The 16,607-nt window shown below is 46.1% G+C and overlaps 1 protein-coding gene across 2 annotated transcripts in view; it reads left to right on the top strand.

Moving 5' to 3' along the window:
• The window catches only part of LOC144155632 (uncharacterized), a 552,497-nt gene that overhangs the window by 530,555 nt on the left and 5,335 nt on the right, over positions 1–16,607 (top strand). For both annotated transcript variants that reach the window (XM_077687198.1, XM_077687196.1), the window contains exons 22-30: positions 1,263–1,329; positions 1,818–1,909; positions 2,378–2,475; positions 3,910–4,027; positions 8,848–8,981; positions 10,628–10,841; positions 12,645–12,824; positions 14,160–15,415; positions 15,846–15,933. In XM_077687198.1, coding sequence (XP_077543324.1) covers positions 1,263–1,329; positions 1,818–1,909; positions 2,378–2,475; positions 3,910–4,027; positions 8,848–8,981; positions 10,628–10,841; positions 12,645–12,824; positions 14,160–15,415; positions 15,846–15,933 — 2,247 coding nt within the window. The remainder of the gene's footprint in view (positions 1–1,262; positions 1,330–1,817; positions 1,910–2,377; positions 2,476–3,909; positions 4,028–8,847; positions 8,982–10,627; positions 10,842–12,644; positions 12,825–14,159; positions 15,416–15,845; positions 15,934–16,607) is intronic.

Below are 16,607 nucleotides of genomic sequence, written 5' to 3'. Positions count from 1 at the left end.
AAAAATATGTAAACTGATGAAGTAAAACAGACAAAGCTAGACAACAGTGTAGACAACTATGAATACCTTGCAAGAAACAACGCTTCACTATGTTGAACTAACGACGAATAATAGTACAAGAATCTCTGAGTCCCTGAACTAGCCACGAGACCATGATTCTAAAAGCCCGTGTTGGTCACCCGGCACCGAACCTTGGCTGTTGCATAAAAGCTTGTGCAACGTGCTGTGATGTGGTTTGGCTCCGGGTAGTCCGAATCGGTGTCTTGGTTCGAGGCAAATTGCGTTATGCATGCTTCCTATGCTGCTGCAGCAAGCGTTTATGCACCACGACGGAAACGCTGCACACTGTGGAATACGCTCTACACGTCTCAATAAATAAGGTTATTTAATTAGATCTAGAATCTTGCGGTGGCTTGCGGAGCGACGGAATTTCCCGAAGCCGGGAGAGATAGGAATATGCTTTTATTATGGTTGCTTACAGCGGATGCTACGGGAGTTAACGAACGCTATTGCTCTCTTTTTTTCTGCACACTCAAGTGTGCGTGGGTAAGTTATGGGCCTACCTGCTTGCGTTGTGCAAACTCACTGCAACGTGTACAACTCCCGCCAACCTGTGACATATGTCATGACTCACGGGAAGACCCAGTAATCGCTACATCTTCTCTTGAAAATGTAAATTCAATGTACATACTTCTCATACGCTTTTGCCTGGAATGGGATAAAGCAACTGATGTTCGATTTACCTTATGCTCACCCAAGGTACCAACACCCCCTGCACGAACAACGGTACTTTTTAAGTCATAATTTAAATTCATTTCCAATTGAAATACACAGCCGGGCGTGTTCCAGAATCTCAATTACGCAGTTCGCATCCTCGAGAACGGTCATGGTTTCGTCAAAACTGCTTCGGGTTTTAAGCAGAGCTTGCATAAAGCAAAAAAATGAAATAAAAAGCAAGCAAGTGAATCGGTAAAACTTCCCGGATAACGAGCTTATATTTGGGTCATAACACACCATTATAATTGCATCGCTCTCCAACACAACACATATAAACGACTCGTAAGAACTGACTTTATTTACTGGTTTACATTGCTCGGATTCCTTTTCTGATGTATTATTTATGTAATGGGGAATTATAAAACTGTAGAACCCTTTCACCAATATCATAGCGGTATAATTGGTTTAATTTCGCTGACGTATAAATTATGCTGCATTTTGTAATTCCGCTTGCATTCATTATATATTTGCTCGTTCGTTCCCAGGCCATCGACGGAAGCTCCTACGGGGACAATGCGCTCCTTATTGAATGTGCAGCGGCGTGCGATTCAGGTAAAACATTCGAAGGAGTGAATTTTCTCGCGAAATTAACTTCTGAAAGAAGCCTATTGTGAGAGGATGAGTTCGGAGAGTAGTTATAACGAGCAGTTGCGGTTGCTCATAATACACAATATCGAGTGATAATGTTGTTGACAGTACTGGTAGTTTTCGCCCCTTTTTCATGCTCCAATTAAACTATAGTTCCACTCTTTCTCGCACTGTTGGCGAGCTGTTTCAATTACCGAGGAGGACGCACAATACCTGTTCGCGCGTCACTCGAAACGAGCTAGTGGTGCGTGCCTGTTTAGTTATCAAGCTCTTCAGGACGTGCTTAAGCCAGGTACCCATAGTTTCGTAAGAAGCGCAGGAGTGCGCGTGTATAGGCCCAAATGAAAGAGCTTCGTACTCAACCTATTTTTTTCATTTTTGGGCTTTTGTATTACCCTAAGGCTTGCTCGAGTTTACTTTGGTGGTTTATCTTAATTCTGTCTGTATTCCAGAAACAATATGGGTGTGTCATGCCAGCTCCAACTTGTCCCGGCTTTCCCGCGTGAACTGCGAAGACAGCGTCATGTACAGGTTAAAAATTGAGGTAAGAGAGCACGCGCCCGTTATGTACGTAACGATTACTTCGATATGCTTGTTTTCAGCGGCGCGGCTAACTTTATTACATAAGATCACATATATTCTCTACTGGGCCCTATATCTTATACTTCTATTACGTTATGCACGTATACAGAATCTCCTCGAGATTTTCTGTCACAGTTGGCCTCGTGTGTCGAGCTTGAATAAGGTTTGAGAAGTTCGCAGCCTAGAAATGTTTGTGCTAATTCAAAAAGCAGCCACCCAAGCGCTTCTTGACTCTGAGAAGCGACTACCGACCGAGGATAAACAATGCGCAGCTGCCGCTATTATGGCAGCGAACTGGGCTAAACGTGCACTGGCCGAGAAAGTAGGAACTCTACCATTCATGTTTGGCGCGTACGTAACTACTGCTTGGACACTTTTGAGGGTGCGGAATATAGCTGCACGCCGGCTGGATGCGCGACTGCTCTTTCAGATCGAGGCCCGGGTGATCTGCATGCACGCCTTGGGCAGCGACGTGATGCTCCTGGGCACGCTGTCCCACTTCGTGCACGCATACAGCACGCGCACAAGGTGAGCTGTTATCACGGCTCCTGTGTTTCGCGCATCCTGCATCCTCCCCGCGCAGGCAACATATTGGGTACTAACTGAAGCGAACGCTTCTCAAAATGCGTTTGGTTAAGGTGTGAAAATCGCGCGCTTAATGACATTTACAACCTCTATTACGTTGCAATGGAGCTAGGTACTGGTTGGAATAAAGCAACGCTATAAACGAGCCCGACAGGTATAGAAAAACAGTAGCGCAAGTGTTCTGTCTTCTTTTTCCGTGTGCCCCGATTTTAGAGCTGTTTGATTCCAATCATCAGTCATCAACCAACCAGCCCACACCGTGCTATTTCAAAGAAAGTTCTTGCTCGTGAAACGTCACAGACAGTTGCGGGTATAAATCCTGTTTGCAGTGTTAGGGACACACAATGTGCGGATAGCGGTGAACGAATGAACGCGTGTATAATATATCAAAACATTCCGGATAGTGCAGCACTTCGGCCTAATTCTGACCACGCCTCTCTCTTGGGGCTTGTCAGCCAGCTTTTACTGTGCTCCTAAGCACAACTACACCGCGGTTAGTCTTGGTCTAAAATCTCGTCTGTCTAGACCGGAATGCCTTTTAAAGACATTTTTTACACTGGTATTACGTGTTGATAGTATCTGGTCTAGGCCCTAACGCACCACACCAGGTTTTGTCGAACCAACTGACCAATCATGGACTTGGGTGTAAAGTCACTGACGGCATGACATGTGGTTTAGCTGGCCAATTATCATAGCAGACTTTAGGCATATGAAGTCACTTGGGGTCTCCCGCGAATCCTTCATTCGTCTTCTCTGAGTTGAGAGAGAGAGAGAGAGAGAGAGAGAGAGAGAGAGAGAGAGAGAGAGAGAGAGAGAGAGAGAGAGAGAGAGAGAGAGAGAGAGAGAGAGAGAGAGAGAGAGAGAGAGAGAGAGAGAGAGAGAGAGAACTTTATTGAATACTGAAGAGGTTAGCCCCACCAACAGCGGGGCTTGCTACTTCAGGTGGGGGTGAACATAGTTAGGTGAAAAAAAGAAAAGGGGAAGAAATGCGCAGCAACAATGAATAAGAGGGAGAAGACAATAAAATCAGTCCCGAACGCAGCGGCGTGCATTGTTGGGCTGAGGACAACACAGGTGGTCTTGCTGAGGGTGAACGGTTGAGCCTTCACAGCCGCCGCCGCCGCCACGAAATGCTTTACTCCTCCCCTAAAGACGTTTGGCGTTAAAATATTTAAAGGGGATCATTTATTGATCACAGCCCCGGTGTAATGCTGTAGCATTAGGCTTGCTTGTATGAAAAGAAAAAAAAACTATTCTATTTTGTGGTCACAGCCCTGGCGGTAACAGGTGGCTTAGCATTTCGCACTTGCCCACTAGCATGCCCACCAACTTCTGCGACGTGTTTTTTTTTTTTTTTTTCGTTTTGACCTGCTTTAGGGAGATGAAGTGGGAGGCCCAGCTGAACGACTCCGTCCTCAGTTTGTGTTCCTACGAAGAGGATGACCAGTGTCAAGTGTTTGCTGGGCTAGCTGACGGCACAATGGCCGTTATCGAGGTATGTCTCGAACGCATCATAATCATTCGGGTGATGCGTGAAAGCGCCCATTCTTAATTGTTGAAATAGTTTTTAAACTATTTATAGTGCAATTTGTGGATTGGTCCGTTTGGCCGTTCATGTTCAGTTAACCGTTATTGCGATCATAATGAAAAGGACGCATTTTGTTCCAAGAGCGACTGTAAACAACCAGGATAAAAACGAATATATTAGTGAAAACCAAGTCACATTTAAATAAAAAAGCAAACGTTCCTACAACAACACAAGACAGGGTTTCGGGAACCCATTGTATACAATCTAGGTCATGGAGCCCTGTGTCGAGAACATGCATCAGAGGCATGCCTGCGCATACATTTCTTGCTTTTCAATTTTTCGCCATCCGAAATAACAAGTATCGCAATAATTTATGCATTACTACGAATACCTCAGGAGTAAACGTTCTTTTAACGTCTGAAAATAAATATCGATAGAACTTTAACCAATGCGAAAACCAGAAACAGTCGAAGTCAATAAGTTTCTGTGTTCGCGCTGATCCTCGTGGGTCATTCCACGCCAAACGTCGCAGAAAGTTCGCCAGACCATCTCCGATTACACTATAAAAATTATGGCCGATCCCTTGACTACACTACTCGTTTTTGTAACCAGTTTCTGGAGGAAAAAAAAAGCACTTTCTCGCAGCAATTCTGTGGCTGTGATTAAAGCCTTGGTTGCGGAAAAAATTCCCAGAAATAAAATAATGTACGGAACTCGGTAACGAAATTGCAGTTGGTAAAAAAATAACTGCGCTTCCTTGCTATAACGCATACAAAGCTACTAGTGTGTCTGAAAATGTGCTTTCGGGGGAGCAATGCAGCGTTTGTGGGCCATATTTAGACATTTTTTGCAGCTGTTACAACGTTTTGACGGACCATTCAGCCGCGTAGTTTGTTTACATTGTTGACGGTGACAGGGGGGGAAAACATTAGATTCGGGAAATGAGTATTTTCGGAGCGCTAAAAACACTAACTTTAAAAAAATTTGCAATACATCATGTTTAAGCGGTTACCGCAGTGTGTGGCGTTCCATGTAAAAATGCGGACTTGGGCTCATTTTAAAGACCCGCCGCGGTGGCTCAGTGGCTAAGGCGTTGCGCTGCTGAGCACGAGGTCGTGGGTTCGATTCCCGGCAGCGGCGGCCGCTTTTCCGATGGAGGCGAAAAGCAAAAACGCCCGTGTGTACGAGATTTCGGCGCACGTTAGAGAACCGCAGGTGGTCAAAATTAATCCGGAGCACTCCACTACGGCGCGCCTCATCGCCTGCGTTGCGTCGGCGCGTTAAACCCTTCAATCAATCATTTTAAAGGGAATAGAAAGTACATTTAGTTTTGATAGTTTAATCCGAATACTTTTTATTTTAGGCGGGAAAATATTTTTTTTTTATTGGGTGGTCCCCGAGGCCTGAGAGAACGGGCCGTAAGGTCGCTTTACTGCGCCGATGGGGGTTCCTCCGCGCCAGGCCACAGGCGCGGCGGCCACGCAGTTCGAGATACCGCATGTTTCGTTTTGGTTCAACGATATTTTGCCCTTGGTAAAAGTGATTCCACGTGCTTCTTCCCGCCTTCCGTGATGCCCTAGACGAAGTGAGTCAGTAAAATCGGAAGGAAGACTGGAATACGACGCAATCTGTCAGTGAGGATATATGGCATGGTGCGCTGTGCCAGGGAGGGTACAGGTTTACTCGCTGGATCGCAGGTGTTCGCTGCAGACAACAAAGCGTGTGCAGCTTTCCCGCTCATTGCAGTCCTTTCAACAGCGAATACTTTGCAGTTATTTAGCGTAATTGAAAGTTATTTTGCGCTGCTAATATTGGGGGTGAAAACTTGCTTTGCGCACAGTTTCAAGTCTTGCACGTTTTGCGGCTAGGTTCCTGAGCCATGGAAACTATCCCATAGAAATGCATGGGGAGTAAGATTTGACAGCGAATTGCACATAAAATATTCAGAATCCTGGAAAGTTCTCCTAGTGTTTTCATCTCCACGTTGACTTCTTGCTTTGTGCCAAATATCACTTTCCTGAAGTGGTTTCCCTAGGTTCCTGAGAGGTCGGAATTTTGAGCGAGAAAGCTGGGTATAAGTAATTTTAAGTTCTTGCAAATTTTCGGAAAAAGTTTCTAGACGCAACAGAATAGCTCAAGCTGCACCACTTCATAATCAAAGAGCAAGCAAGGTATCTGAGGGACCTGAAAATCAGCCGAATGAAGGATCATGAGATGACTCACCTTGTAGACTTCGCGTGAAATTATAGTTTTCCCGTGCAAGATGCTCCCAAATCGTACGACCGGGTAAATACGCAAGCCACGATAAACCCACGATACATTCCTTCGTTCAGAAGAAACTGGGCCCTGTGCGTAAAATCACATCCCGTGATTTGGGGCTGTCTTGACCACGCTGCTGCGGCCGTGGTCACTTCGCAAGATGAAACGTTAAAAGATTCTGAAACACGTATTTTCTGCTATCCGGAAAATTAAATATTTCAGCAAGATTTGTTGATGGGCTAGATGGTCTGATACTTGAAAAGCCATGAGTATACTTGGGGGCGTAAGCCCTTGAATAAATCAGTTGTTAGTTGCGCTGGTCCTGTTGTCTCCTCTTATATTGTGTCGCCCTTCTGCGCAATCCTCATGGCTTTTCAAAATTTAACTATGTTTAAGTCGGTACATCATGACAGTAGAAGAACAAGAAAGATTTTGTTAATTTGTGCTGCCATGAAATAGACTTCAATTCATCGGCCGACTGGAACGTTTTTGCGTCGAACGAAACGAAAAGAGCGCTTGTGTCGGGGTGGGCAGCGCAGCACCGTGAAGCGATTGACAGTCAGATCCAGTCTTCAGAGAGCTTACTACGGACATTCACCGGGTTTTTACATCTGCGGAAAAGAAAATGAAAAGTATAGCCCTGCCACCCAAAATTTTCATGTCCGATTAATCGATGAATGCTTTAGTCACGATTGATTTTTTAACCGGTTAATCAGTTGAAACCATGAGAGCAAAACGAAACAGCAGTGTCAGTTTCGGCAAGCGTGTCGAGGATCATATTCGGTCGCAAATAACCGGCCTTACGTCACAATAAAAAACGATAAAATTTTGCTCCGAGGTCACAGTGATAAAAACTGCAAGCTGATAGCCAAGACAAGCGGGAAATTGGCTACTCTTACTACAAATCTACACGGTACTAGAAAGGGCGAGAAGTCGCGCACACCGTTTTATTGTTGTATGAACTAACTCTGGCGTAACTAAACCACGGTTAATCGGCACCCATAGCAATTACGGCGGGTGCCGACGTTCCAGATTCTAGAAATAGTGCGAGTAACGAACGCGGTGATACACGTCCCGCCCGCATCAGCGCCATGATGATGATCTGCTTAGCTCGTCTGGAATGTCTGCAAACAGGGTGAGAAGCGTATTGCTATTAATATTCAACGTCATTTTTATCATTTTCTTCTTAAGCCAGTGCAACTGACTAATCGGATTAAAATCTTCAAATGACGCCAAGCCAAAAATTTCTCTATTAAAAATGTGTATTCCGATTAAACTATCTGACACAAATGCCCTTTGAACACCCTTTCAGATGAGCCCAAGTCTGTATTTTTACATGGACCAACACACACTGCGATAAGTGTCTGAACATGAGCAACTTTGCAAATTTGTCAAAGTTAATGTGTTTAGGCCTCCGAAACTACTCGCTTCTCGACTCCCATATCTTTTCCCGCCCTTACCGTCAACAATATACACAAACTGTGCAGCTGCATTCTCTCTCAAAAAGTTTGAACAGCGGTAAAAATGTCTAAACATGGTGCAGAAACTCCGCATTGCTTCTCCGCAAACACATTTTTAGCGGCGAATAAATTTTAGCAATGAAGCGTGGTTGTTTGTTTACCAACTTACATTTCTTTACCGCGCTCCGTGCATTATTTTATTTTTGGGAATTTCTTTCGCCCCCTAGGCTTTGGTCACAGCCACGATATGCAAAATGCTGTGAGAGAGAATTTTTTTTTTCCTCCAGAAATTGGTTACGAAAACGAGTAGCGCAGTGAAGGCCATAATTTTTTATATTGTAATCGGAGACGGTCCAGCGCATTGTCTGGGTAGTTTGGCGTGGAAATGGCTGCATATCTCCATACCGATGGTAGGGGTATCAACGTTCGAAGCTATCGATAATATTTCCCGCCCCATCACCAAGTGCATAACAGAAAGCCGTCACCAAGTGCGTAACAGATGGATGGATTGGAAGGATGGGCGGATGGACGGATTTTATTTATTTATTTATTTATTTATTTATTTATTTATTTATTTATTTATTTATTTATTTCCCTGAAGCACTGGCGACATAAATGAAACCTGTCCTCGGTTTCCTCAAAACGCCTATTCTCTCTCTCTCTCTCTCTCTAGACGGGCTATTCGTTTTCTTTGGTGTTTTTCGGTAATTATGTATTTACTTTGTGACCGGCCTTTAACAAGGCCGTCTGGCTGAGGACTCGTGTTGTACAAAAATGCGCGGTACTCGATTTCTTGGAAGTGAACTGGCCGCCCTGGTTTGTTACATTCACCACGCGCATCTTTATTCGCTGACTTCCGTGCGCATGCAGCATTGCGCCAGAGTCCTTCAATGTGTTTACGGGTCACGAAACTTCGGCGTTTGTTTCATATAAGGACCGCTGGCGCCACTACTGGCGCCACCGCCACACGGAGGGCATCCAGCCGCCGCGCGTGCGACCAGTCCTTCATTGCGATTGCGCTTAGTCATAGGCGCGCACATCACAGCGTGGCGACGATCTCTTGCGCAGAACTTTTCCCTGCACGTGGATAAGCCGGACACGCTGTACATCCACATCGGCAGCAGCCCCGTCACCTGCCTCAAGTTGGTCGACAAGAGGCTCTGGTGCGCTACGGGAAACAGGATCGTCATTCTGAGCGCGAGGTACGTACACCAGGTGGCGCTGCGCCACTGTCCGCGACTCGCCCATCAGATGCGACCCATCACAGCTTTGTTTTGGCGCTTGTTACCCACCCGCGAATGTTATTGTTCTTCTCTGTCGTATTCAAAGTGTTCAACCATGCATTCAATTTACAGACAGCAGAAAGGCATTACAGATTCAGCCGGGGTTGTCCCAGGCACTTCTTCACGAAAACACTTCCTTACTCCTTTAGACTTGTCTGCCTCTCAGGGCTCTGAAGCCGCTGTACTGACCCCTGTCGTTGCTGCTTATTTAAATGTATGTATCTATGCATTTATGTATGTATGTATGTAGTTATGTATGTATGTATGTATGTATGTAGTTATGTATGTATGTATGTATGTATGTATGTATGTATGTATGTATGTATGTATGTATGTATGTATGTATGTATGTATGTATGTATGTATGTATGCATGCATGCATGTATGTATGTATGTATGTATGTATGCATGTATGTATGTATGTATGTATGTATGTATGTATGTATGTATGTATGTATGTGTATGTATGTATGTATGTATGTATGTATGTATGTATGTATGTATGTATGTATGTATGTATGTATGTATGTATGTATGTATGTATGTATGTATGTAATCAGGGAGTCGAACCGAAATAAATACAGGTTCGGTTACGGTTCGGATTTGATTGAAAAAATTTGTTCCGTTTCAGTTCCGGTTCGACTAAATTACACTCCGAACCGGTTCTGAACGATTAATTATAGCTAAGTGCGAAAAAAAATTAAGTTTGTAGTTCGATGGGACCGTGACCAAAAAAATACATCTTTGGTTCATACAAAAGATGGCTTTGTCTCAATAGCAACAATGTCCAACATAATGGCAACTTCAAAAAGTTTGGTTAGAGAATCGGGAAAATAATTGAAGTTATTGCCGTTCAAGAGGCACTTTCTTGCACAGCCCTTGTGACGACACAGGGACTTTTGTGATTTCGGCCGCCGACAAAAGCCACACCTAAAAATCAGGTTTTGAGATTTAGTGGTGCATCCAATCTTGCTTCACCGCACCTCTTTATTGCTAACATGAAATGAAATGACTGATGAATCTGTTTTCACGCATTACGTTACCGCTGACGCTGGTTAGAGTCAAACCTGGAGGCTTTTAAATACTTGTTATCATTTTTGGGGAATGCAGCGGCGTACTGCGAGGCCGGTATAGCGTAGGAAGCGTTACCAAATGCTATTACTTTCAAATAAAGCAAGGTCACGGTTTATTTTGCATTCATATACGGGTACATATTTTAACCCCTTTCCCCCCTGTACGACCACTTATACAACAGATGGCTCATCTTTGGAGGCACCAGCAATCTATCATATTTTGCTTTATGTTTAACTAATTTTGCATTTGCTCTTGTGCTTTTCCTATTCGGGCTGATTTCAAGAAGCTTTCTGCAACTTGACTACCTTTAGTCCAATTCTGTACCAATTCTTGGAGTACAACTGCGGGAATCTGTAGAGGCACACTAATGTTAGAAGGAGTTGACACCACAGTGCGTATGTGCTCGTGCACGTGTGGTCCTGTTAGAGCCTGAGGTCTTGGACACAAACAGCGGCGCACGTTGCTGTACGCCCGTTTTTTGGCGGCCGCAGGACCCTAGACACGGTGGACCAGTTCCAGGTGTCGCCCAGCAGCTTGGACTACATCTCGCTGCTGCAGCCGTGTTCCGCCGATGATGGGGCCGCTGAGCACTGCGTCTGGCTAGCGCTACGCGGCTCTTCCGTGCTCCAGCTGTGGGACGCCCAGGCGCTCACCTGCAAGATGCTGTACGACGTCCGCGACGACCGCTACCCCCGGTCGCCCAGGGTCAGTTGCCTACTCAAACGTATACCCGTGAGCTATAACACCTGCGTCTTCTTGCGTGAGGGGCTGTGGTCAACCCTGTGGTCAAGTTTAACTGAGGATAGTGTTGCTGTCTCCTTGGAGAGTGTAGACTGTGTGCTCAACCTGGGCCGTATGTTATCACTGTTGGCTGGCACGTATTTTGTTGCTTATGTTTTCTCAAATGTTCCATGCTTTCTAGCATTTTGAAGCCTTAAGTCTGGTTTATCGTTCCAACTTTTATACACGTCCACCTCCTTACTATTAGTGTTTAAAAAAATAACGGCCGATTCCCAACGCTTCTTGGAATGCATCCTAAATGTAAAGTAAGAAATAACGGCGTCATTACTCTTGCAGTTAGCTGAAGCAGCCTCGAATATCCCCGCTTATTTGTTGATACGCAAACTACGCTGCTGTCGAGAATTCTTTGCAACGAAGTTATGTTGGTTTAGTGTTGCAACCATTTTTGAACTGGGGACTAACACACCCCTGCTCCTTCCGCTGAAAAACATTAGGTTGTCAGATGCTTCGAGCGTGTGATGTACGATTCAAATTGTTCGAGTTTCGTCTACACCAAATGCACAAAGAGCCTTCTGCTATAGCTTTAAAATATTAGAATGTAAATACACCATGCTAGGTTTTACAGCGTTCTAAAATTTGCAAGTCTGACCTGTTCTTGTGCTCTAACTTAAACAAAAAAGACTAATACCCGTGCTACACGAGCGTTTCGAAGGCCTTTGAGTCGAATGTCCTTTGACTCAAATGACACCTTTGAGCTGCTACACGACGTTTTTCAAAGGACTTTGGTTCAAATGCCAGTTGAGTCAAAGGAGCACGACAACTGACCTTTGAGAGACTCAAAGGCCTTTGAAACGCGAACGGTCGTACCCTCGGGCTCAGTTTCTGCAAGCCGTAATAACAAAACCAATTATTTACGAGAAAAACTTTGTGTTTGGAGTGCAAGATCTTAATAATTTTTCACTTGTTCGCTTGTTTTCGTTCTTTGCCACTCGCTCTACGATTACGAGGTGACTTGGTACTCTCAACACCAGCGGTGCGAAAAAAGACAAAAAGAAGCTGGCTGCCTTGTGCATGTTTTGTTCGCGCTTGTAGATAGTTATCAATTTGGTCTCTAATAATTGCTTTTTTGCCCATTTTAACTGTAAAATTACATTTTCGCCAAGAAAGAAACATGGCAGCAGTGGCGACACCAAAACATGGCGGGCGAATGCGGAAACTTTCAACTGCCTTTGAGAATCGCCGTGTAGATCGGCGAAACTCCTTCCAGTTCGAATGGCATTTGAAATTTCGAAGGTCCTTCGACTGAAATGTCCTTCCAAACGCTCGTGTAGCACGGGTATAACGTTGTAACTTCTCTGGGGCGGTAGTTCTACCCAGAACGCTTCGCACATGCCCTGGCGCCCACGCAGAAAACCTGTGCTTCTGGGGGCTGGGACTCCAGCCAAAGGTTCGAGTGCTTTAGGTCCACACGGAATGTGTTGTTTACTGTGCAGTGTTGAGGAGGTGGAGGCAATTGCCGATATCGAGGTGACGCGTTCGCCTAGCTTTGCGGCATATGTTACCTCCGGTAAAGTGAAACAGCTAGGGTAACAGCAACTGCTCAACTCCACTTTAAATGAGCTGCACACAGATGTAGCGACAAAGATGCAGTCGGAGAGACTGCTACGTGCAAATAGCGTACGTAAGAGAAGTATGAAAATGCAGGTATATGAACCGTGTTCTTTCGCGAGCGGGCATTGTGTACATATACCAGCGCGTGTTCCGCAGCAACCGGAAGAGGACAACGAGCTGAACCAGGCGCGCATTACGGCGCTGCTGTCGCTGCCCGGAAGCGTGCTGGTGGGCACTGCCCAGGGATTCCTCATCATATATCACCTCATGCCCCGCTGCACAGCCGACAGCAGAACCGACTCCAGTACCGAGGCGGCGCCGGCCGCTAAGCATGTAGTGAGTGACAGCTCTCTGTGGCCACCAAGCGCGGCCATTCTTCCCTAGCTTGTTGAACACTGGTCAAGGAGTGTGTTGGTGTTCACACAGAAATCTTTTTGTACAGCTAAAGCTGAGGTAGGGGTAATGAAGGGGGATACTTGGGCACATTGAGTTTTCACGAGTTCTGTCACGGCGTTAAACGTTTTCTGTAGTTCGCTGAGTAACAAAAAAACAGCAGATGCTAGTGTGGCGATCAAAACCATTTGCTCAACCTGGGTGTTTTTGCTTTCTTTTAATTCACTAAGAAACTTGCATGTCATTTATATGCAACGCCATCATCGCGGACTTCCTGGCAAACCAAGATAGCCTCAGGAAAAACGAAGAATGAAAAAAGGTCGTCCTTGCTCGTGAAGCAAGCAGCCGTAGCTCATAAACAGTTCACAAGGTATCTTTAGGAGAAATGCCCCACCCCCGCAATCCGGAGTTTTTACCACCCCCTCCTTGGATGTAAGCTAGGTCTATGTTGCAAAGAGTCTTAACTTCCATTTGAGATTGGTAACGGGGTAATTTACTGATCGCATTGTTTAATAAGAATTTTGTAAAAAAGCTTGTAGCACCTGTAAAGGCTGCGAAAGGCTATAAAGGCCTCTAAAAGTTGGAAGAGTGGTTGTAGCGCCTCATCGGTTTAAATCACAAACTCCAGTTAAACATCAAAATACAGCGAACGTTATGTAACTAGAGACGCGAACTTACAAAAAGCAGAAAGGAGGTGAGTAACAAAGCCATCTGTAGCAGGCTTTATCACGAGACAATATGTGAATAAAGGCCGCTCACGCCAACCATTAGCTTTGCGTTGAACGTAGGATGCTTTAGCTGGACTATAATCATCTCAATACTCGCCTAAATAGTAAATGTCACACAGGCTCACATTTCGAGCTTATTCCTGGAAACGGAGGAGGCGTTGAACTGAAAAACCCACTCAAAAACCTAAACTTTCTTTGCCGAAGTTTACCCAAGCTTTGAAAACCCCTCGATATATTTCCAAACCTAACATCTGCTTTAATACTAGGCTTACTTTCACAGAAAGAGGTCGCGTTATCAGGGCATACGCTCGAAATGACACTTAGGTCATGTTAACCGCTACACCAATATGTTTCCGACGGCAGTCCACAGTCAGTGCCAGAACATAATAACAGTCGTCTTGTAAGTACTCTGAAAAGTTCTAAAGGTGGGCGTCATTGAGGGTATAGGTACTCGTCAGTAATGGTATTTTTGACAAACACCGCGATGCTTAATGTTTTGTTGCTTCTATACGGTAAAATGTGTTTATCAGTGCTGTTTTTATACTTTCAGCTTGCTCCTTCGCCTACTACTGATGACCGGAGCGCAGCATCGGAGGGGGAAGTAAGAACTCGCAATGATAGCGGCTACATCACGTCCAACCCTAAGCCCATGGCTAAGCCTGCAAACGCCACGCTGTCTGCGTACAAGAGTGACGATGCCGTGAACGACACGAGCGGCAGCCAGCACTCGTTCCGGACGGTCATTAGCAAGTCTACCAGCTGCTTGTCGTCGTCACCAAGAAACACATCGGAGGAAGACGAGCCCACGTCGGGTGTCAAGAACAGCGCCGCGAGGAAGCTGAACGGCGTGAAGGAAGACTGCGAAGCTGCCCAGGAAGGCGAAGATGGGAACGGCAGGCGAACCGAGAGCAAACCTGAGTGCCAGAGAAAATCTGATTGCGCAAGGGGTAGGCCGGGAAGGCAAGACAGCTTTCAGAACAAGAGCAGGTCGTCAAGTGCATCGACCAGTCGTAGGAAGGACATCGAGCCGCCTCGCGAAAGCAAGATGAATGGCGCCGAAGACAAAAGAAATAATCGTCGTGCTGGCGAGGGTAAGCCGTTCTTGTCGCCGGCGCCGGTCCGTAAAATTGGCCGGCACATCATGGACCCATCTGAGATGAGCATCTGTCCCGTGACCGAGGTGTGCGCCGAAGAGGCGCGCAAGTGGAGCTTGAACACAGCGGGTAGCTGCGCGTCCATGATAGAGCTAGCGGCGCCGATGCGCAAGCAATCCTCCTGGAGCTCCACTGCACCCGCTGGCGCACTAACCAAGGTGCTGAAGCGGCACAATGCGAGCGTGGACTGCCTGCCCGCCTGGTTGAGCCGAGACACACTCAGTTCGTCATTGACTAGCGACAGCTACGACTTCGACGACTTCTTTGTGCAGTACGCGGACGACGGGATGCCCTCGCTGGCGGACTCTCGCGTCGTGCCCACATCGGCCTGCTTGGGGAGCGAGGAGGCGCAGCGACTACTCGAACGTTTCACCGTCCCCACTGTGTATCTCACACTGGGCGGCCATGAGGAGCGCTCCAGCACGGGCTCCTTCTGGACAGAGAACGACGAGGGTGCTGACACGTCCACCACGCATGACGCGACCACGAGCGAGTGGCCTGAGGGCCCCTCGTACGATGGCAACCAGCCCAGCAGTGATCTGGGCAGCAATGTTTCCTTCAGCAGCATGGACCCGCAGTATGCGTACGAGATGCTCGTGCAAGAAAAGATCAAGATATCGGACAAAGCGATCCGCTGCCTCGTAGAACTAAGGTACGTTTTCCCGCAGAGTGCGCCTTCACCCCTCGACGTCGTTTCCCTACCTTGTGTGTACATTGACCCGCACACTGTATAGCACTCCGTCTCCCTTGCTCCGCATTTGTGCTCGCTCAGTCCTGGTTGATATAAACGTACTTCCGCTAGCAACAGTGCCTTTCCGTTGCTTTTGCTTGCAATGGGCATCCTCGATTATCAGCCCTGGATGGTCCGCGGGCAGTCTGGGGACTGCGTTCGGACCGAAGTCGGATTGAAATACATGGGGAAATCGAGCGCCGGATCGCGTCTCGGGCAGACCACGGACGATCCAGGACTTTAGGGGAGGGCAAATGTGTATGGGATGTTGTATGTTGTCGAAAGTTGAACATGCGTCTTATTGAGGCTATTTTGAAAACTTAACCCATTTCATTAATTGCTATGCTTGCAGGCGTAAAGGAGGCTCGGTTGTTATCAGTGGTGCTGGGTGCTACGGAGACGATGAGTCGGTGCTGAAGTGGACTGAGGAAGATAAAGAGGTGAGCCAAGGCCATACCACTCCGGGCCAGCACTGGATACAGCCCGACTAACTGAATCCATGGATGTCCCCCATCTTTTAATCTGACACCGTAAATAAGAAGTATTATTTTCATGACGATTATACATATTTGGACTAATTATTCCTGTACACCCATAGCATATAAATACTTAAGTTCCTTTGATCGCGTTTGATATAACCTTGGTCCTCCAGGACTAAAAATTAGTGTTTTCTTTTAGAAATCAATGAAGCTGTACTCTGTTTTTGTTTATCTCGACGGCCAATCTCACTGAGAAAGCCGGATTGCGATCCTGTGCAAAACTTGAGTGTAAAAACAAGATTTCGCTTTGTCTCATCCCTCAAGTTAAATCTGGCCATTACAGCCACAAATGTGTTTAGATGTGTTTTTATCGTCATAGATACCATAATCGCCATCATAACGTTGGAGCCTGGGCTTCAGATTGTCGCAGATAAGGGACCTTAGGCATCACTAGGGTTCTGTTTATTCGGGGTTGATATTTACCCTTGGAATCGGCTTTTTTTTTTTCGGCGTCTAAGGTTGGTGCTCAAAACAAATCATCTTTTATTGGGACTGGCATTGTAAAGCGACTGCGTGCCTATAGGGTTACGAACACTAATTCTTGCAAAAAAACATAATGTAACTGACAGACAACT

Source organism: Haemaphysalis longicornis, unplaced genomic scaffold (genome assembly GCF_048455015.1).
Source record: "Haemaphysalis longicornis isolate Haplotype H1 unplaced genomic scaffold, Haemaphysalis longicornis Haplotype H1 scaffold_1, whole genome shotgun sequence".
In the NCBI taxonomy this organism is placed as follows: Eukaryota; Metazoa; Arthropoda; class Arachnida; order Ixodida; family Ixodidae; genus Haemaphysalis; species Haemaphysalis longicornis.
This window is presented reverse-complemented; position numbering and strand designations above follow the sequence as displayed.